The sequence below is a fragment of the Zalophus californianus genome, chromosome 11 (assembly GCF_009762305.2).
Source record: "Zalophus californianus isolate mZalCal1 chromosome 11, mZalCal1.pri.v2, whole genome shotgun sequence".
Lineage (NCBI taxonomy): Eukaryota > Metazoa > Chordata > Mammalia > Carnivora > Otariidae > Zalophus > Zalophus californianus.
Window position 1 is genome coordinate 5369289 of NC_045605.1, and position 21340 is coordinate 5390628.

General features: G+C 40.7%; 1 protein-coding gene and 1 long non-coding RNA gene across 5 annotated transcripts in view; both read left to right on the forward strand.

The window, feature by feature from the left end:
- Positions 1-13099, forward strand: part of ELMOD1 (ELMO domain containing 1) — a 66659-nt gene extending 53560 nt beyond the window's left edge. For 2 of the 3 annotated variants that reach the window (XM_027581399.2, XM_027581400.2), the window contains 3 exons: positions 321-371; positions 2018-2151; positions 11693-11865. In XM_027581399.2, coding sequence (XP_027437200.1) covers positions 321-371; positions 2018-2151; positions 11693-11865 — 358 coding nt within the window. Of the gene's footprint in view, positions 1-320; positions 372-2017; positions 2152-11692 lie in introns of all 3 variants that reach the window. The other variant, XM_027581397.2, reaches the window with a different exon arrangement.
- Positions 13100-16482: 3383 nt separating this feature from the next.
- Positions 16483-18704, forward strand: LOC113915443. Of its 2 annotated transcripts, XR_003517661.1 has the most exons (4): positions 16483-16531; positions 16923-17078; positions 18254-18427; positions 18540-18704. It is a non-coding gene; the product is annotated as an uncharacterized LOC113915443 (long non-coding RNA). The 2 variants fall into 2 exon arrangements; XR_003517660.1 differs by having other exon boundaries at positions 18254-18704.
- Positions 18705-21340: the final 2636 nt, after the last annotated feature.

Here is a 21340-nt window from a genome sequence, read left to right on the forward strand (position 1 = left end):
TCAGTTTAGTTCAGATATGAGTCTTCTAAGTAAAAATCTAATGCCTTTTTGGCTGGTTAGTTGGCTGGTTTGTAGGCAGTTACACTTTAAAAAGAGGTGGCATATTTTAACATGAATGAAAGGCAGGGCTTTAAATAATCCCATTCCTGAGCTCCACATCAATTTTACTGTGGATTTTTAATTGATAAAATTTAAATTGATTAGTGTTTGAGAACTGAGTTACAGACATCTCTGCATCTAGTCAATAGTTTTAATATAAACATTAAAAGAGAAAAGTACCAATTAGAGATTAAATTTTATTTCTTTATTCATTCATTCAGCAAATTCAGCAAAGCAGAATGGGAGAAGAAAAGGATGGATAAAGCAATTGGGTGAGTGTGGGATTTCCTATATAAAGGCTGTCAATCAGAACCAGGACCAGGAAAAAAAAATGTCCTAAGAACACGGTAAAAGATGACAAAGATGAAGAATGTCCTGATGGAAATACATAATCCAGTTGAACTTTTAAAAGAATCTGTTTATATGTTTTTGGATTTATTTGGGTGATTCTATGGTGCTGCTTTGCCTTTGACCAACTGACAATCTTTACAAAGTTATAACTATATGGAAACGATTTTCAGAAATCATCATTTAGAGTTATATTTGGTAGGGTAGGGTGGCTCCGTTGGTGAGGCATCCGACTCTTGATCTCAGCTCCGGTCTGGATCTCAGGGTCATGAGTTCAGGCCCTGCATTGTGCTCCATGCTGGGTGTGGAGCCTATTTAAAAAAGATAATAGTAAGTGTAGGGGCGCCTGGGTGGCCCTTACCTGAGGAGACAGATCCATAAATATGTTGCTAAGGCTGATGTCTAAGAGTCGACTGCCTATATTTTCTTCTAGGTTTATGGTATCAGGTCTCACATTTGAGTCTTAAATTCATTTTGAGTTTATTTTTGTGTAGGGTGTAAGAAAGTGGTCTAGGGGGGCGCCTGGGTGGCTCAGTCGTTAAGCGTCTGCCTTCGGCTCAGGTCATGATCCCAGGGTCCTGGGATCGAGTCCCGCGTCAGGCTCCCTGCTCCGTGGGAAGCCTGCTTCTCCCTCTCCCACTCCCCCTGCTTGTGTTCCCTCTCTCACTGTGTCTCTCTCTGTCAAATAAATAAATAAAATCTTTAAAAAATAATAATATAAATAAATAAATAATAAGTGTATCTGGTAGGGTTTTTTTTAAGGATTCTTATCAAGTATCAGACTATTAGATTATAAATTTACTTTATTAGTTTTTTTAATGCCCCATTTCATTCAAAAATATTTCTGAATGGAGAACTCCTTTTCTTTATGTGCTGGATTTATATTACCCACAGACTTAAGGCCTCAATTCCATTTAATTTTTGGTAGCCAGGTAGAAAAGGAACTAGGAAATATACCGTGAGTGTCAAGATACTTAAATTTTGCCTCATTTTTTTTAAAAGTAATATGACTTATTATGGAAAATATACAAAATACAGGAAAGGAAACAAAAAAATCACCCCTATATTATTCCTCTAACATAGCACAGTGATATTTGGTGGCACTTCATTCTTGCCCTCTTTTTGGGCACATGTGTGAGCATATAATAAAGCTTGTTTCATACATAATGTTTCTAACTTAGTCTTTAGGAATACAGTATTTATTGGCTGTAATATGAGATTGCCATAATTTATTTCACCAGTCATCTTTTTTTAGAATATCTGAATAGTTCCCATGTCTTTGCCATTATAAATACTGCTATAATGAGTATCCTTGAGTATAAAGCTCTTTGTTTCTGATTTTTTTCTCTCATATATTTGGGAATGGAATTACCAAATCAAAGCATATGGACTCTTAATTCCCTTGGTTACATTACTGGCATTTTCTAGTAAGTTACAACATTCAGGGTAAAGATTGGGTAGAAAGGGAACGGCAACCTGCCAGTCTGATAATTTAACAGCAATTTAAAAATTAGGTTATTTTTAAATGCTTATGTGACATGCAGTTGGCTTTGTGGTTTGCACTTTGCAGGTACTCATTTGCAATTGTGGGCATCAATATAACTGATCTGGCATATAATCTACTGGTGAGCGGAGCTCTAAAAACCCACTTCTACAACATCGCCCCAGAAGCTCCAACACTGTCTCATTTCCAGCAAACATTCTGTAAGTGTCCTATTGCTGAATTATCAATACAGTTACCATGGAACATTCTATGCAAGGGGCAAAGCTGAGAGATCTTTGCAATTTGGCTGCTTTGGGATCTTTGAACTTCCCCTTTGGTTTTGATTTTGTTGTTGTTTTCTCATTCAGAAACCTCGAGTAATATTTTCATGCATTGTGGATTTTTCTCTTTCCCAGCTCTTGCATAATATCCACTGTATCAACTTCTGGTCTGGGTATCTCTCTCCCTCTGACGCAGCATGGTATAGCACTTGAGAGTGCAGGTTCGGAAGACAGCCCGAGTTGATTCCCAGATCTATGTTTACCAACCCCTCTAAGCCTTGGTTATGTCAGATATAAGATGAGTCCTTTCATCATAGAGTTGCTATGAAGATAAAGTGAGATCATGGATAAAAAGTTCTAACTAGCTCGCTCCCTAGTTAGTGTTCAGTGAACATTAGAAAGAGGAGATGTCGGTTTAGTGGGTGGTGCTGATGGCAGTGGAGTTCAATGGCATTATCTCCCTGCCACCAGTAGTACTGCTACAGAAGGAAGTACTAATGAGGGGCATCCTTTGGGTTTGCAGTTATACTGAGGTTTCAGAAGATAAAAACCAAGACTATTTGACAGAGTCCTGGGACAGTATTTTCTATTCTTAGAGATAGAATCCTAAAATCTGAATGTCATTGTGACCCTTGTGGGCCAGACACAAACTGGTTTGGAGGAACATGGAAAGATGTTCCAAGTCACTAAGTACTCCAGGCAATTTAAAGGAGAAATGTCATTTAAACCATTTAAACCATGCTTACTGCTCTGAGGGCCTTGTACCCAGGCTTTCTTAGAAATTTTCTAAGAAAATTTCAAAGTTTTTCTTCTCTTTTAAACTTTTTCAGCTCTTCCCTTCTGTTAATTTGCTGAGCAGGTCTGCCACTCTAACTATGGTTAAGACACAGCTGTTCATCCCAAATCCACTCTGGGGAATACTGTTCCCCACTTCATTTTTACAATGTGACAGAGTTAACAGCAATCTCTTTTATTTAAACTCCTAAGTTAATAGTGATTATGTCATCTAGGATTTTGTCTTTTTTAGTGTCTGCTTAATCAGGACTTCTGGTTAGAGGTGGCATAATTAAGGCATGCATTATGCTCCTTTTGAAACTTCACTAAAGTTAACATAAAAGGATTTTTCCAAGAAAGCATAAACCCACAAGGACAGGAAAAATCAGGAACGAGGCAGGAAAGACCTCATTTTGGAAGCTGAAAAACAGGTGACGTAATAACTGATTTAGTAGTCCTGAGGAAGCAAATCCCAAATAGGTAGTGTGGAAAAGTAAGAAGCAACCTGATTTATTCCACGGGACCTCCCAGAAGGTTCAGGAATTGGCAGCATTAGGTGTCTCTGGAAATAGGGGTGAAGGCAGGATCAAAAACAGCAAGACTGCTTGAAAATATGTTAAGAAACTCTTAGAGGCCCAAATCCCCTTCCCTAGGACACAGCTTCTGTCCTTCCCTGGCCCCCAGGAGAGGCTGGTGGATTATTCTCTAGAGAGTTAAAAATAAAGTGTCTCTGGTCTGATGAGAATCAGGTACAGCTGCTGGCAAACCACACTAAAAGTGATGATGGGGACTGAGTCATGCAGGCGGCTTCTCCTTCCTCTCCTTCCATTCCTCTAACCTTGGCAGCCAGTCACGAGATTGACAGGGCCTTCTCTGGGTTATCAAAACAGCCCGACAGAAAACTGCTGGAGATGCTGACCTCTGGGCTTCCCCAGTGAAACAACCCAGCCATAGCACTCTACAGTCATGCTCACTCTCAAAAAGCCCTACTTAATGCCCAGAGCTTCCAATAAGCTTTTAGTCCCTGGCTTTTTATTTAGAAAAAATATTAAGACAGCCAAGGATTATCAGATGTCTTAGCGTTAAAAACATGTCCTCAAATTCTTTGACACTCCTTCCGTTAAGAGCTAGGGTTTATTTGTTCCTCTTACCCCTTGAATCTGGGCTGACCAGTTGGTTGGCCAGTAGAATATAGCAGAATTGACACTATGTGACTTCCAAAACTATACTAGAAGAGGTTTTTGCCTGGTTCTCAGGGACCGAGCTGCTTTTGAAGGCATGAGCCCCATGTAACGGATCTGATCTCTACATGCTGTGAGGAAGTCTAGGATATATAGCGTAGCCATATGTAGGTGATCTCACTGACAGCTCCAGATGAGGTCCCAGCTGATAGCTAGTGTCCCCACAAACATGTGAATGAAGATACCTCCAAGTGATTCATACCAGCAGCTATCAAGTCACCACTTGAGTGGGGACTCCAGTTGAGACTCTAGACATTGTGGAACGATCCCTCCTATGCCCTTTCTGAATTCCTAATCCACTGAATTCATGAGTGTATTAAAATGGTTGTTTTAAGCCACTGGATTTTGGAATAATTTCATTAGCAGTACTAGATAACAAGAACAGTAATGAAAGCCTCAAGCATGAAACAGAATCCAAACAAGCAGAAATAAAGCCACTAGAAGGAAATAGAAACTATGCAGGGAGAGAAAAACTTTAAAGCTATGTATCATTAGTATCCCCAAGGAATTAAGACAATTGTAATTATAAAACAAGAACAAGGTGCTACAGAAAGAACATTCAGAAGACAAAAGAGTGCTCTTAGAAATTAAAAATCAAATAGCAAAAATGAAACACCGAAAAGGATTAGAAGATAAAGCTGAAAACACTCCCATAAAGTAGAACAAAAAGTATAGATGAAAAATAGAAAATAAAAGTCAAGATATTAAAGGACCATTTTAGAAGTCATATATGAAAATGGAATTTCCAGAAAAAGAACAATGACACTAAAGGGAGGGAATCAAAGAAGTAAATCAAGAAAAATTTCCAGAACTAAAGGAAGAGTTTTCATATTTAAACTAGTAAGCACCAGCATAATAGATTAAAATAGATTCACACCAAGGTCTATATCACTATGAAATTTTATGACATCAGAAGGAGATGATTCTAAAAGTTTCCAAAGCTGCCACATGAAGAATTGGGAATCAAGATGACACTGGAATTCTCAACAGCAATACTGTATTCTAGAAGACAGTGGAATAATGTTTTCAAAAATTTAAGAGAATATTTTTTAAAATCTAAGGGCATATGATTTCAATTTAGATTTCTATACCCAGGCTAACTTCCCAATTAAGTGTGAGAGAACAATAAAGATATTTTTTAAATGCAAGGTCTTAAACATTTTACCTCCTTGTACCATTATTAGGAAGATCCTGAAGGGTATGTTTTCATAAAGAGAGTAATCCTGAAAGGAATAAGCGGGGTCCAGAGAGCAGGAAATCTATCACAGGAACAAAGTGAAGAGACTCTTCAAGGATGAAGGTGAAGGGAAAGCCCAAGGTGCTATCTGTGCAGCAGGATGAGAATAATAAATCTAGATTTTAGTAGGTTGGAAGGCTCTGGTAGAGACTCTTTGAAGAATATGAAATTGATGGAATATCACTGTGTTTGAATACACTGCAAAGATGCTGGAATAGCTTAGAGTCCAGTGGGTGAAAACTAAGCAAATAAACAGAGAGGGCAGTTGGTAATACGGCACAAAGAAAATTGTTAGAAAATATGTGATAATGTGGTTGGAATGGGTGAAAGGGACCTAAATCTTCATCTTCTTATGAAGGAAATCCAAAAAATCAAGCAATGGCAATCATGTTATATAGAGCTATGGAGATCGATAATCAAAAGAATCAGCACAAGAATTGATATGTTCCTTTAAGGAAGCAATAATTAAGGCAGGAGGTGCTGCTGGTTTTTGTTTTTTTTTTTTTGTAACAAGACTTGTTAAACTATGAGACTCTAAACTATGTGCATGTATAACTTAAGATAAAAATGAAGAGCAAATTTAAGAATACATATACCTTATAACTTGTTAAAAATGGAAAATTAAAGTCCGTTACATATGTGATTATAGCTCCTACTTTGACAACTAGATGATTATATTCACTTTGACCACTTCTGACAGATATTGAAGTTTTACTACAGATCAGGTTCTGTGCATCTAAAAAAATAATTAAAACATAGTGGAAGAATTTTGTAATTGGGAAGTAAATGTACTGTTTTTAAAAATTGAAAAGTCTTATGACTGGCACAGCTCACTCAGTCTGGGAGTCGAGGAAAACTTCCCAAAGCAAATGCCACTTTCCATGAGACCTGAGGGATGAGTGGCAGGAAATCAAGAAATGGTGGCTGAGTAGTCCAGCCACAGGGGGTGGCACAGGCAAAGGCCACAAGACAAAGAACACGGTGGACTCAAGAAACAGAGCATAGGGTTTGAGGAGGCAGGTGACAGAGCTGACAATAATAAGAGCAGGGATGGGGGGGTGAGGGGCACTTATCTTGAAGAGCTTTGTAAACCATTTGAAAGAACATCAACGGTACGTGCACCCCGATGTTTATAGCAGCAATGTCCACAATAGCCAAACTATGGAAAGAGCCAAGATGTCCATCGACAGATGAATGGATAAAGAAGAGGTGGTATATATACACAATGGAATATTATACATCCACTAAAAGGAATGAAATCTTGCCATTTGCAACGACGTGGATGGAACTGGAGGGTGTTATGCTGAGCGAAATAAGTCAGTCAGAGAAAGACATGTATCATATGACCTCACTGATATGAGGAATTCTTAATCTCAGGAAACAAAGAGAGGGTTGCTGGAGTGGTGGGGGGTGGGAGGGATGGGGTGGCTGGGTGATGGACATTGGGGAGGGTATGTGCTACGGTGAGCGCTGTGAATTGTGTGAGACTGTTGAATCATAGACCTATACCTCTGAAACAAATAATACATTATATGTTAAAAAGAAGAAGAAGATAGCAGGAAGGGAAAAATGAAGGGGGGGAAATTGGAGGGGGAGAGGAACCATGAGAGACAATGGGCTCTGAGAAACAAACTGAGGGTTCTAGAGGGGAGGGGGTGGGGGGATGGGTTAGCCGGGTGACGGGTATTAAAGAGGGCACGTTCTGCGTGGAGCACTGGGTGTTATGCACAAACAATGAATCATGGAACACTACATCAAAAACTAATGATGTAATGTATGGTCATTAACATAATAAAAAAAAACATCAACAGTAGATAAATAAGGCCCCTTGCTTTGCTTCGCTACCCCTTGTACGTAGCCTACTCTATATTTACCATGCTTTTTAGGGGAGCCAGGGAAGCAGTTTTGAGGTAAAATAGAATGAGTTTTAGTTTCAGGCATACTGGGGGTGAGTTCCTTTTGGGAAATCCACATGTAGCTAAACAGTAGACATTCCAATGTAAGGCCCTGGAGCTCTGAGGAATTCCAAGGGCAGATTTGGGAATCATGAGCATTGAGGAGAAAATCAGAGCCACACAGTGTGGGAGCTCTGGCAGGAGAAAACCAAAATTAGAATCATAGGAATTGACATTTAAAGACAGGCATTTTGTTGTTTGTATTCATTACCTCAGCGTAGAGCCTGATAGAGTAGGTACTCAGTAAATATTTGTTGGATGATTGGATGGATGGATGGATGGATGGATGGATGGATGGATGGATGGACGGATGGATGGATGGATGGATGGACGGACGGTTGGATGGATGGATGGGAAGCTAAAATATTGGATAATGTCTTTTGTGGAAGAAAGGAAGTCTAGTTCCTCATGGAAAATTTAGCCTTGGCCTGAATGGATAGGCTTTCAAGACAACCCTAGCCCAAGTGAGTAGCATGCAATGGGGTTACTTATTTCCCAAGGCCCTCACCAGGTTTTAGAAAGAGCAGCAATCCCCCAATAATTGGGGTGTAAGCAGAGGGACTCATGCCTCTCCAGAGGAAGCAAACCATGCCCTAAATTCACTGTTCCTCCATCAGACATGATCAGTTCTGCACGTTTCCTCTATAATATTCTTGCAATTACCTGTGTCCTTGTTTATGTCTCTGATGTCTACTAACTGAATGCAGTGAAGCAAAACAAAGATACATTGCAGCAACAACAAATACACTGCAGGCTTGGGTTGGAAAGCCAAAGTAGTATTCTAAACAGGTATTTCATCTAGGTGAAAAAATGTGAGGAAATAATGGCTCTATCATTCTGACTTTATAGTATTACTCAGTGAATACTGCACTGCCAAGGCAGTATGCTACAAAAATTGCATTCAATCTAAAGCCCCACTGAACATACAGTTCCCCTGAAATGAAGTAAGGCAAGGTGTAGTGAGCACAAGGAAAGTGTAATGATCAGAAGAGGAAAAAGAATGATCTTTCCTTTGACCTTCAGAAGAAGGGACTATTCAGTAAGAATAAGAACCAGGGAAAGAGAATACACTAGGAAAGGCAGCAGGTACAGTGGTGAAAAGTCAGCTGATTTCGAGTTCTCGCTTCCAGCTTCCAGCTATATGGTGTAACTGTACACTATTCAAATATCGTTTCTAAGCCCTATGTTCTCATCTGTTAAATGAAGATATATCTGCACTACCCACTCCACAAACAATTAAGAGGCTATAAGCAATAGCCTGGCCTCTGTTTCCTCCCTCTACTTTCCATGCCATTTTGTTACCTTCCTTAGCTACTAAATCATTGGCTCGGCTGAAATTGTCTACCTGGGTGTCTCTCCCCAAGAGACAAGAGAATTGGGGGGCACAGGAACTCTACCTTTTTCTTGTATCTGCTGCATATTTGTTAACTGGCAGATGAGCCAACTGATCAATTGACCAAGTGGATAAATGAACACTCTGTAATGTTATAAAAATGAGTGGAGTATTATAATTATAAATGTACCCTGGAAGCCAAGCCACCATTTCTGCATTTTGATTAAAATCATGTTATACAATCTGTATTTTCCTAGTAGGATGGAGAGAATCTGCAAGCTTTACAGCTTCACTTTTGTACCCTTAAGAGGAAGGATCCTGAGAATAGTGTCAGATTGCTAGCCACCCCACCTCTAGTCTTATCCTTGCCTAACTTTTTTTTTTTCTTGCCTACCTTTTAAACCTTTCAAAATGTTTTTCTGTAATTGCATGTAAGGTGGAAAAATGAGGAAACCAAATGGATCTGCATTCTTTTAACGTTAGATCACCATTAGAGTGAGTTGCCAGTATACACGCACACTGTAGAAGAGTGAATATTTTTATGCATATGATGGAAAAGTGAATTCTTCGTTAAAAGATAATTTTCACAGTGCCTGTTCATTATTGTCAATAAGGGTAAAGACCTTATCACTCATGAGATAATAATGAGATTCTTTTAACTCATCATGTATGATTTTAATTCATAGTATTAGAAGCCTGACTCTATATACAAAACAGCTCAGATGTGTTTATTTGAGCTGAGAGGCCAAGTCAGGAAAACTATGTATTGTATATAGCACAGGAAGAAGAAATTTTAAATAGTCATAGATTTCACTTAAAACCATAAAAATATAATATTTAGGAAAAAGCCAAGGGAACTTAAAAAGAGGGCATCTTTTAGAGCAATGGATCTCAAATTTTAGTGACCTGAGATTCATCTTACTGCACTGCAGCTGAATCTGAGATGGGAGGTCTGCATTTTTAAAAGTACCCCATAGCATTCGTGGGATACTTTAGGAGTTTGCCCAGTCACTGAAATAGACAGATGATTGAATTCTTTTGGTTGAATAAGGTACTGAGATTAGAGGCAACCACTTCCTCTTGGTGTGCAGTAAACCCAGCAGAATAGTAAACAGACTCCCAGTCATGGCACGTGAGAAATGGTGAGGAGAAACAGGGATGCTTAACCTGGAAAAGGAAGAGGCTCAGGGCATAAGAGACACTTCAATTACCTGAGTTGGAGAAGGACTGAATTTGTTCCAAGAAATACAGGGTAACAGATTTTGGCCCAGTGTGAGGAAAAATCCTTTAAGAATCAGGTTCTTCATCCATGGGACAGGCTAATGTTAGTGTTGTCACCAGAAGAGCTCAAGGCTGGATGCTGCCTCCGGGACTCCCAGCACGAGAGAGAGCAGAGATGGACTGGACAGCTCCTGGGGTCGCTGATACCTGTGACCTGGGGCTTCCCTGACGTTAGCAGGTGCCCATAACAGTAGCAGTGGGCCCTGGGTGTGGCCCAGAGGCATGCGAGTGAGGGCTGGTGTGTGTCCCCATCAAGAGATATTAAAAACAGACACATCAGTTAATATGTGTGGAGGGCCCAAAGATAATCCAATCCTAAAACAATGCAATGGTCAAACCCCCCCAAAAAGTAAAATGTTTTCTCTCTCCTTACTACCTTTCTTCCTGTAGTTGTAGAGAGACCATATACTTAAAAATGTATAAGCATATTTAACAGTGTAATGAATGAGAAAACCAGGTGTGTTTGTGGAAGTAGACCAGGATCTGGAAGTGTGTTGGGGGTGGGAAGGAAGGTCACTTCTAATTTTGTATTACAGTGAGATATGGTAAAGATTTTAAAATGTGTATTTACAGACCTATGGTAAAGGTTTTCTCATAAGTAGCTAGTTACTAGAAAACCAAACGGTATTAATTTTTTTTTTTTTTTACTATTAGCATTGAGAATGTTTGTTCTCAAATTCTCTCCCCATGCCCCTTATCATTTCTGCTGCTCACTCCTTCCTGTGGAGGTGGAAGAGCTAGGATTCAAACCAGGTTTCTAGCTTCAGAATCCTTGCTCCTATATTCTGCTCCTTCTAATGCTAACACCAAGAAAAGCTTCTGTGATGTTCGATTTTTTAAACTAGAATTATTTCCTTAAATGCTCTGCTTCTAATATATGAGACACTTGAGTTTGTAATAGGTTTACTACATACAAATAGCTATTATCGTCTTTTTAAAAAACTATTCACATTTCAGTTCTGAATGTGGTGGGGGGAGGGTGCACAGTGGGGAGACAGAACACAGTGAATAGATTCAAATACCTAACGTTTATTCCAAAAATGCTTCCAATCTAGATCATTCATAGATAACACTTTGGAGACAGAGAAGTATTTGAATATGACATTATGCTTCAGAGCAAGAAGGTCTTATTGACAATTTCATGTAGTTTAATGACCAGTATGTGTTGTTCAGAGTTGACTTACAATTTTTATTGTCTCATAATAGACTGTCAGAAGTCATTTGTTTGATTTGTCAGAGTAATTTAAAACTTTACTCAAATCAAATATCAAGAGAAAAAAAGCTGACTGATTTTGAAAAATCAGACCGTTATTTTGATTTAATCAGGAGGGGAAGGATGAGGTAGTCACCATCGGCCTTTCGGATTATGTTCCAGATGTGATTCATATTCAAGAGATGGCGGAACTGATTTGTCTTCCTCCTTGGGAAGAGTGAGAATAATTCCAGAACCAATTGCAAAAATCTTGCAGATTGGTGGCTTCTACTGCACTAGTTTTAAAGAATAATCTTTAACAGTAATATTTGCTGCATTTTGATCTCTTCTTTGAGCTCCGTGGTTGCTGTCATTTGGTCTGACATCTCTTTCAGCATTCAGTGATTTTGAATGAAATTAAGGACTTTTTTTTCTCCTGCATTCTTATCACTGTCTTATCTCTAACAGGCTATTTGATGCATGAGTTTCATAAGTTTTGGATTGAAGAGGACCCCATGGACATAATGGAATTCAATCGTGTGCGGGAGAAATTCCGCAAGCGGATCATAAGACAGCTGCAAAACCCAGACATGGCGTTGTGCCCACACTTTGCTGCCTCAGAAGGTTTAATCAACATGTAGTCACCCACGCTGGTTTTAACGGATACCCTAGAACACTGCCTCATTGTCATGTTAGATCCCTGCTTAGGTCCCAGCTCACACACTGAATGCACAGTGATTGTATGCATGCCTTTTGGTACAGTATTTTCATCTCTTGGTCATAATTACCAGATTCCCAGATACCACTATTCCTGGAGTATCTGTCATCCAGTGACTGTTCATATTGTGGCATTATGCAGTGTTACATTTGCCTTGACACCCAGGTATGGAGAGAGTTTTCTATTTTTTTAGATTGTTTTCCTCCCCCTCGTAATTCAGCATTGAAGAACTGTATTTCTCTAGCTGTATTTTGTATGTAAGAGATTTAGCTGAATCTTGTTCTGTGAAAGCCTTTTAATTTATTGATATGTTTCATGACTACTGCTGCTAGCTCTTCAGGCCAGGTTCACGCTTGGATCTCACTCCACTAAAGTATATGACTTTCAAATAATACAGACAGACAGACACATGATAAGCCAAACCATTCCTGCAAACACAGCCGCGCTTCATGAAAATGTAACGAGGCTTACAAGAAGCAGATTTAGGTAGGTGCTGTTTTTGTTTGAAGAACCGCAAAATTATATTGTAACTTCCCCCGGCTGCAACTGTGTCATAGTCATATGGATACAAAATTATTTTATTCCCATAATTTTACTGGCTTGGATGCCTAAATATGTTTATGATGCTTGGAGCCTCAGAAAAGAAGTATGCATACTTCAAAAGCTGCAAAAGGTTTTTCACTGCCTGCCTCTTGCTGAACTCAGAGTTACACCCTGGCACTGTTCTGATCCAACTATCTTTGCTTGGGGAACTGAGAGCTGACTGGTTTGTTTTCAATGTCAAGAGGTTATATCAAAAAACAATTTGCAAGAAAATGTGTTGCAAGAGAGGGACCTAAGCTGTGTCCTTCTGTAATATTTCTTGAAAATAATGACCTTGTCTTGTATCAGTGAAAAAAGTAAATTGCTTGGAAGGGAAAAAACATCAAATCATTCCAAAACTGCTAAAAATCATTTTAAACCATGATTTAGTTTGGAATTATGATTGTAGTCTGTTGAATAGTATTTACCATGGCATTTCATACCCATGGTATTTTATACCTTCTATCAATTTTAGTATTATTAGACATTTGTGTAATCACTTGCTTATTTAAATGAAGTCTGAGTACTGCCTAACTGTCAGTTATATGAATAAATTACATGTCATTCTACTGTAACGTATAGTGGATTTCATTTTAATATTTTTGTGCTTGTACAGCTTCTGAATATGCAAATATGTGAGTGGGTAGAATGTCAAAGACAGACAACCTGGAGCTGAATATAAATCACGCCATCATTCAGAGTAACCACGTGTAAATTAGAGCGTGTCATGTCTGAGAGACTTCTTTTATTTAATGTTGATGCCTGATGGTGCTTTAATGAAAGAGTAAGATCCAGTTTCTTCTTTGTAACTTCCTATAAAGCCTGGTTTATCTACAGCTAGACGATGATAAAGGCAACATTAAGCTGCCTATTGTTTCCTTGTCCCTTCTAGCTCCTCGGGGACTGTGCTATACTTTCTCTCTCAGCTGCGTACCAGGTGGCAGCATTTTGCACTGCATCTATTACAGCCCTGTGCCCTTCGGCAGAATGGAGAAGGGAAGGAGTTGATGAACGCGTGATGTGTATCGTGAGGAATGACAAGAATACAGATTCCTCTCCAGGGTGAGAATGTGTGAACCTGCTAAATGGCCTGTCCTGGGAGCCGTGAGTGTGCACCGCAGCTGCAAGCTGCTGAGCGTGCAGACAGCTCTCCACTTCAGTATATATAGCCTTTGTCAGCCACATGTGCGTCCCGTCTGCTGCTCCCCACCAGGGCCCCGCGTCGCTGCCGCGGCTTGACAGTATGTGGCATTTACACCAGCTCACGTCTCTTCTGCTCAGGTAGAGACAGTTGACGGTAACAAAGCGGGGAGTTTCCCCTCCCAGCTCCTTGCATCTCTCTCTGTTGTACCCTAACATGGCTGCACAGTTTTAGGATGAGCCAACTGCCAGCTCCTTCCAGTTCCGAGTATTATTAGACTTCTCGTTAACACCTCTTCGTGAAAGATGCGTTCTACCCAGTAACCGGAAGTGAGGTGAGAAAAAGAGGAGGAGGTTTCAAAAGCATAAAAAAATGTGTGATGTGTACGCGTTTTCCCCTTGAGCGTTCTCAGCTTGCGTATCGTCGTTGCACCGAACAAGGGTTGACCGCTTAAAATGTAAATTATGTAGCAAGCCTCTCACAAGTTTTCCAAAACACTGCTTGCTATGATAAACACATTCCGGTTTGTACCACAGAAAGAAAACTCTTTGAAGCACTATTTTTGAAAAGTATGACTTCCACTTGACGTTCCTTATCACAGTTCTTATTATTGTAACTGAAAAAATAGTTTTTGCCTGATAACCCACCACCTTTTCCACTTGAAACAAAACTTCAATACATACCTATCCCAAAATGTAGGGTGACCTTACAATATATCTTCCAAAGCTCATGACATTTGTGAGAGAAAAAGAGGATGCTGTTAATAATTTCTTCAGGACAACGGCGTGAACTGGGACAGTATAAGGAAACTGAGATGTCAGACATTAAGTAGGGACCGTCTACCCACAGCTCAGACAAATGCAACCTGATTTTTTCACGTTCAAGCCTCTGGCAGAAGTATATCACAGGCAGACAGACATTTTGATATCTAGGCTATTATCCAACATCTTAAAGACCCATCAAGAGGCACAAGCTTCATCTGAGAAGCTCACATGAATAGGCTAGGCTTATTTATAGAAGGCGGTAGGGAAACAAAACCCAGCAATCAAACTCCATGGCCCTAAATTAGCTTGATTTGTAAACAGCTGGGGCCAGATCCAAACTGAAGAAATATCAGGAGCAGACCAAAGCTGGTAAAGTGTGGGGATGAGGCATGAGAAATAGAAGGAAAAGGGGACAGAAAAAAAAAGTGTCAGCTAGGTTCATAGCCATACCTAGGAAACTTTGAGCCACGGTGACATAGTCTATCAAAGCAATGCTTCTAATTCTTCAGGGAGCTTGAAGTAACTGCTCTAATCTGGAAACAAAATGGCAGAAAAGCAGAATCAAGTATAACACCAAGTCCTAGAATGACAGAGATTCCAGTACGGTTTCCATTTCAAGAGTGAACATTTAGTGAGTGCTGATGCTATGTGCCAGGACCATGCTAGCCTTTACTTGGATTAGTTCATCTCCTCAACAACATACAAAGTAAAATTGCTTCCTTCTTTTTCTAGACAAACAGGCTTAGAGAATCAAATATATTGCCACGGGTCTCAAGAAAACAAAATATCACCTCACACAGCAAAATGTTGGTGAAGATGTGGAGAAAAGGGAACCCAGGTGCACTGTGGGTGGGAATGCAAACTGGGGCAGCCACTCTGGAAAACAGTGTGGAGGTTCCTCAAAAAATTAAAAACAGAACTACTCTGTGATCCAGCAATTCCATTTCTGGGTATTTATTCAAAGGAAATGAAAGCACTAACTCAAAAAGATATCTGCAAACCCAAGTTCACTAGAGCATTACTTACGATAGCCAAGACATGAAAACAAGTGTCCATCGAACGATGAATATATATATATATATGCCAAGTTTTCTTTACTCATATATTCTACACACACACACACACACACACACACACACACACACACACACACACAATGGAATTATTATTCAGCCAATAAAAGAAGGAAATTCTGACATTTGTGACAACATGGATGGAACCTGAGGGCATTACGCTAAGTGAAATAAGTCAGACAGAAAGGCAAATACCTTATGATCTCACTTATATGTGGAATCTAAAAAAAAAGGCCTGAACTCACAGATACATATTGTGGTTGCCAGAGCAGGTGGTAGGGTAAAGGTGGTCAAGAGGTACAAAAAAGAAGTAGTAGTAAATGGCACAGCTAGATCTTGAACCCAGGGCCTTAAGCCCTGATTTGTAATCATGTTGTCTCCCTAACTGGAATTATTCTCTATTGCCCAGGGTAGATTATAAGCTTAAGTACACAACGTACCCCCCAAGTGATAATATATATGTAAAAAGTTTTTGCCAGGTGTCTTTAGGATGAATTCATACGCTGCAGATCACAAATGCTGCCACACTGTCCCTCAGGACTTCCCCCATTTTGGGTTAGAATTTCTTTCTTGATACACAAAGAACAATTTTGATGGGACTGTGAGCTCTCTCTCCTGATCTCTGTCTCCCCCAAGAGTCATGGGAGCCTGCACACCACCTCCAGGCTCCCCTGTGGGAAACTTCAGTGAGGCTCCTCCATGGGCCTGCAGAGCCTGGGCTGCAATATGCTCACACAGATGCTTAGGAGAGAGGTCAGGGCAGGATTACAAAAAATAAAACGTTGACTTAGTACCTTCCTATTATTTTATCTATTGTGTACCTGGCACTGTGGTCTCCTTTGCAAAAGAGGCCATAGATGAAAAGTTTGTGGTGGGGCACCTGGCTGGCTCTGTTGGGTAAGCGTCCAACTCTTGGTTTCTGTTCAGGTCATGATCTCAGGGTCATAAGATCAAGCCCCGCATCACGCTCTGCACTCAGCATGGAGTCCGCTTGAGAGTCTCTTTTCCTCTGCCACTCCCCCTACTCATGTAAGTGGGCTCTCTCTCTCTCTCTCTCTCTCTCTCTCTCAAATAAATAAATAAATAAATGTATGTGGCAAAGAGAAGAGAAAGCTGAGCTTCAGCTTGTAAAGCAACAGTTGAACCCCCTCCATCATGCAAGGCGGGCTAAGGGAGGTCCCTTTAAGACTGCCACCTACCATAACAATAGCTCAGATGCATTCCACAGCATCACAAGGCATGGGTCTTGGAATAGACTTTATTAGGAACATTTCTAAATCAAGGATTAGCAAGAAGAAACCAGATACGAATGCGTCCCATGTCCCAAGGCATACCAGGGCCCGTGTGCTGTGCTAGACACACGGTAGGTCTGAGTTTGGGTGAAGAATCCCGATACCCCTGTTGTCCTCCCTTCTTTTAGGGCAAGCCTGAGAGCAACCGTGGGGGAGGTGGTGATCTGACAGGATCACTTTGTACCCAGGCACTCTGGATCTGGCTGCCAGCCACCCTGCCCCTGCAGACCATGGGATGTGCGGGATGTTGCCCTGGGGAAGGAAATCTCTGGTCCTAATGAAAGGTAAGCAGACGCAACCCCTTCCGAAGGGAGAGAAAAGAGCCTTCAGGCACAGATAGTTTGGTCAAGCAGCCCAAAGAGAGTTTGTGAGTTCTTTTTTGACAAATCTCATCATATCACACCCATACACTTATATTTTAGATATATTAGCTCTTCTCTGCCAAGTGTGTAACAACAAGGAATAGGGACATCAGCAGCCTCTCGGTATATGATACTAAAAGTTAAATAATCTGCTTTTGGTCAAGTTTTTACTATTTCTGCAAAGTACAGCAGGGAAAACTGGCAGTCAGAAGACCAACATTGCAGCCTACCTGCTGCTAGCCTTCATTAGGCCAGTGACTTGCCCTCTGTGACTTCACTTTTGTCATCCGTAACAGAAAAATAATAATGACAGCTCCTCTTCAGATGATTATTGTTAAGAGTAAAAATCAAATAAGCTCTCATTAATTAAAGTGCTTGGGAAACTCCAAAGTACTGGTTAAACACGTGTTTAATTACGGTTGGTATTTTATCCATTTGGTTTTTGGCTATGAGCTTACTCTAACAGAAAAGCTATAAAATTTGTCCTTGTAGCCAGTGTCCCCCATTAATTCAATTCAGCAAATATTTATTGAGCACTCACTTTGTGCCAGGCATCATGCCAAGACTGGGGATAAAATGGGAAACAAGACAGTGTCCTTGGTCTCACAGACCTCATCGTCTAAACAGCGCCTTCTTGTCAGATGTGGTCCTTGGGCCAGGGGCAGGAGCACTGCTAGAAATGAATTGTCGCGGGGCGCCTGGCTGGCTCAGTTGGTTGGGCGTCTGCCTTCGGCGCAGGTCATGATCCCAGGGTCCTGGGATCGAGCTCCGCGTCGGGCTCCCTGCTCAGCGGGGAGGCTGCTTCTCTCTCTCTCTCTCTCTCCGCCTCTGCCTTTCTCCTGCTCGTTCTCTCTCTAATTAATAAAATCTTAAAAAAAAAAAAAAAAAAAGAAATGAATCACTGCAACCCCTCTCCAGACCTACTGAAAAGAATCATGTAACACTCTCCTCAGCCGGTTCATGTGCACTTCTAAGTTTGACAAACACTGCTCTAGAGGGTATTGATCCGGTCACTCTCCACTGAAACCTGACAAAGACTACACCTCAACTGTTAATGGTTTAGAAATCAATCAAACATCCCCTTTGTTTTCCCACAGCTTACTCTGGAGCAAAGAAGGACTACATGTTCTGTTGTCATCCACTTCCAAGTGCAGACAGGAGTCCACGTGGAAGAGCAGGAGGGCTGTGAGGGACTGGATTCTGTGTCCCTCAGTACACTGTGTCCCCTTCATATGCTGAAACCCTAACCCCCACTGTGATGGTCTTAGGAGGTGAGGCCTTTGGGGTGATTAGGTCATGAGGCTTCGTGGATAGGAAGAGACATGAGAATCTCTCTTCTCTTTCTCTCTCTCTCTTCCTCTCTCTCCCTGATGGAACAATAAGAGGGTGGCCATCAGCAGACCAAGAAGAGTGCCCTCACCAGACACTGGATCTGCTGGTACCTCAATCATGGACTTCCCAGGGGCGCCTGGGTGGCTCAGTCGTTAAGCGTTTGCCTTCGGCTCAGGTCATGATCCCAGGGTCCCGGGATCGAGCCCCGCATTGGGCTCCCTGCTCTGCGGGAAGCCTGCTTCGCTTCTCCCTCTCCCACTCCCCCTGCTTGTGTTCCCTCTCTCACTGTGTCTCTCTCTGTCAAATAAATAAATAAAATCTTTAAAAAAAAAAAATGGATTTCCCAGCTTCCAGAACTATGAGAAATAAATTGTTGTTTAAGCCACTCAGCCTATGGGATATTTGTTACAGCAGCCCAAACCGACTAAGACATCAGCTTGGACACGGGAGGACGGCCTGCCTTTCCACCCAATGCTTCTTGAGCCGTCAAAGCTGCTGCTGCCCCAGATGCATACTCTCACTGAAGGCCATTCTCAGTTTTGTTCTCAGAGTTATCTGTCAGAGTGGCCAGCCTCTTACATGCTGGAGAAAGCAAACAGAGTCTTCATATAGTATAGCCAAAGTCTTCCCCTCACTGAACGGAAATTACCCAGCTGCAGCTTAGCAACTATCCAGAGGAGTCATTTGAATTCTGAGGCATGTGCTTCCGAGACCAAACCCGGAAGCTTGGGAGCAGCAAGAGGGTAAGAATCAGAATAACGCAACTCTGCCACCCCAGTGTTCTGACCCTATTCCAGGAGAGAACCAAGGAGTGCACTTGTGATGAGCACCAGGTGATGTATGAAGTGGTGAATCACTATATTGTACACCTGAAACTAATATTACCCTGTATGTTAACTGAAATTTAAATAAAAATTATTTAAAATAAATATAAAAATAAATTTTTAAAAAGTTTTTAAAAAGGGATGTGGGGTAGCTCAGTCAGTTAAGTGTCCAACTCTTGATTTCGGCTTAGGTCATGATCTCACAGTCACGAGACAGAGCCCTGCCTCGGGCTTTGCACTGGGCGTGCAGCAGGCTTAAGATTCTCTCTCTCTCTCTCTCTCTCCCCCTCTGCCTGTTCCCACTCCTGTCTCTCTAAACAAACAAAAACTTCAAGAAATTTTTTGAAAAAGAGAGAGAACCAAACATTTACAGAACAAGGTGGAGCCAGTCTTAAATAAACTATAATCTCACCTAACTTATAACAATCTAATCTTTTCTCATGATCTAGAATAAAAATGGCAAGTTTAAACCAATTTAAAATACTAGTCAATTGTAAGAAAGCTATTTAAATGTCCTTATGAAACTGCTACTTTTGGGGTTACGCCTATCCTTACCATAAGCCCCATAGCTAATTTCCTGGCTTTAGGTCTTTTCCTTGCTTATACTTGGGTTCCTGACTCTATTTAAGTATAAAATGAATTAACATGTATGAATATGCTACACAAATGTGACGGTTTCTCTTTTGTAAAAATTATTACTATTTGCAGCAGGATACATGGATCATCTAAACAGGATTCATCTAAAATGCCATTAACTTGCTGTGGGTTTATTTTTTTATGGATTAATATGTTTTAATTACATTAATTTTGTTTACTTTCCCAGCTTCTGAAAGCATTTCTTAATCAAACTTTTTAAGATAACTGTTCGTCTGACCACATGCAGTTGTAAGGAACGATATGGGAAGATCCCATACACTCTACATCCATTTCCCCCCAACAGTAGCCTCCTGCATAACTATAGCACAATATCGCAACCAGGAAGCCGACACTGACACAATCCACCTCAGATTTCATCAGTGTCATATGTACTCATTTGTGAGAGTTCTGTTCTCTGCACTTTGATCCTGTGTGTACACTTCTGTAACTGACACCACAATCAATGTTCAGAACATTTCAATCACCATAAGGATGCCTTAGGCAGCCCTTCTATAAGCACACCCACCTTCTTCCCCCACCCCAGTCTGTAAGCACTGACAGCCACTAATCTGTTTTCCATCTCTATCATCTGGTCATTTCAATCATGTTTTATAAATGGAATAATATGGTATGTAACCTTTTCTGATTAGCTTTTTCACTCAGCATAATTCCTTAAGATCCATCCACGTTTTTCCCTTTAGCAATAGTTTATTCCTTTTTATTGCTGAGTAGTATTCTGTCGACGAACCATACCAGTTTCTTTAACCATTCATCTGTTGAAGCATATTTGAATTGTTTCAAGTTTTTGGCTCTTACAAATAAAAGTTGCTCTGAATATTACTGTGCCTATTTTTATGTGAAAATAATCTCCATCACTTATTTCACCCATCCTCCCAGCAACCTCCCCTCTGGTAACCAGCAGTTAGTTCTCTGTAGTTAAGAATCTGTTTCTTGGGCGCCTGGGTGGCTCCGTCGTTAAGCGTCTGCCTTCGGCTCAGGTCATGACCCCAGGGTCCTGGGATCGAGCCCCGCATCGGGCTCCCTGCTCAGCGGGGAGCCTGCTTCTCCCTCTCCCACTCCCCCTGCTTGTGTTCCTGCTCTCGCTGTGTCTCTCTCTGTCAAATAAATAAATAAAATCTTTAAAAAAAAAAAAAAAGAATCTGTTTCTTGCTTTGTGTATGTCTGTCTGTTTTCCTTTGTTCATTTGTTTTGTTTCTCAAATTCCACATATAAGTGAAATCATATAGTATTTGTCTTTTTCTAACTTACCTCATTTAGCATTATACTCTCCATCCATGTCATTGCAAATGTTAAGATTTCATTCCTTTTTTTTTTCTAAGATTTTATTTATTTATTTGACAGAGAGACACAGCGAGAGCAGGAACACAAGCA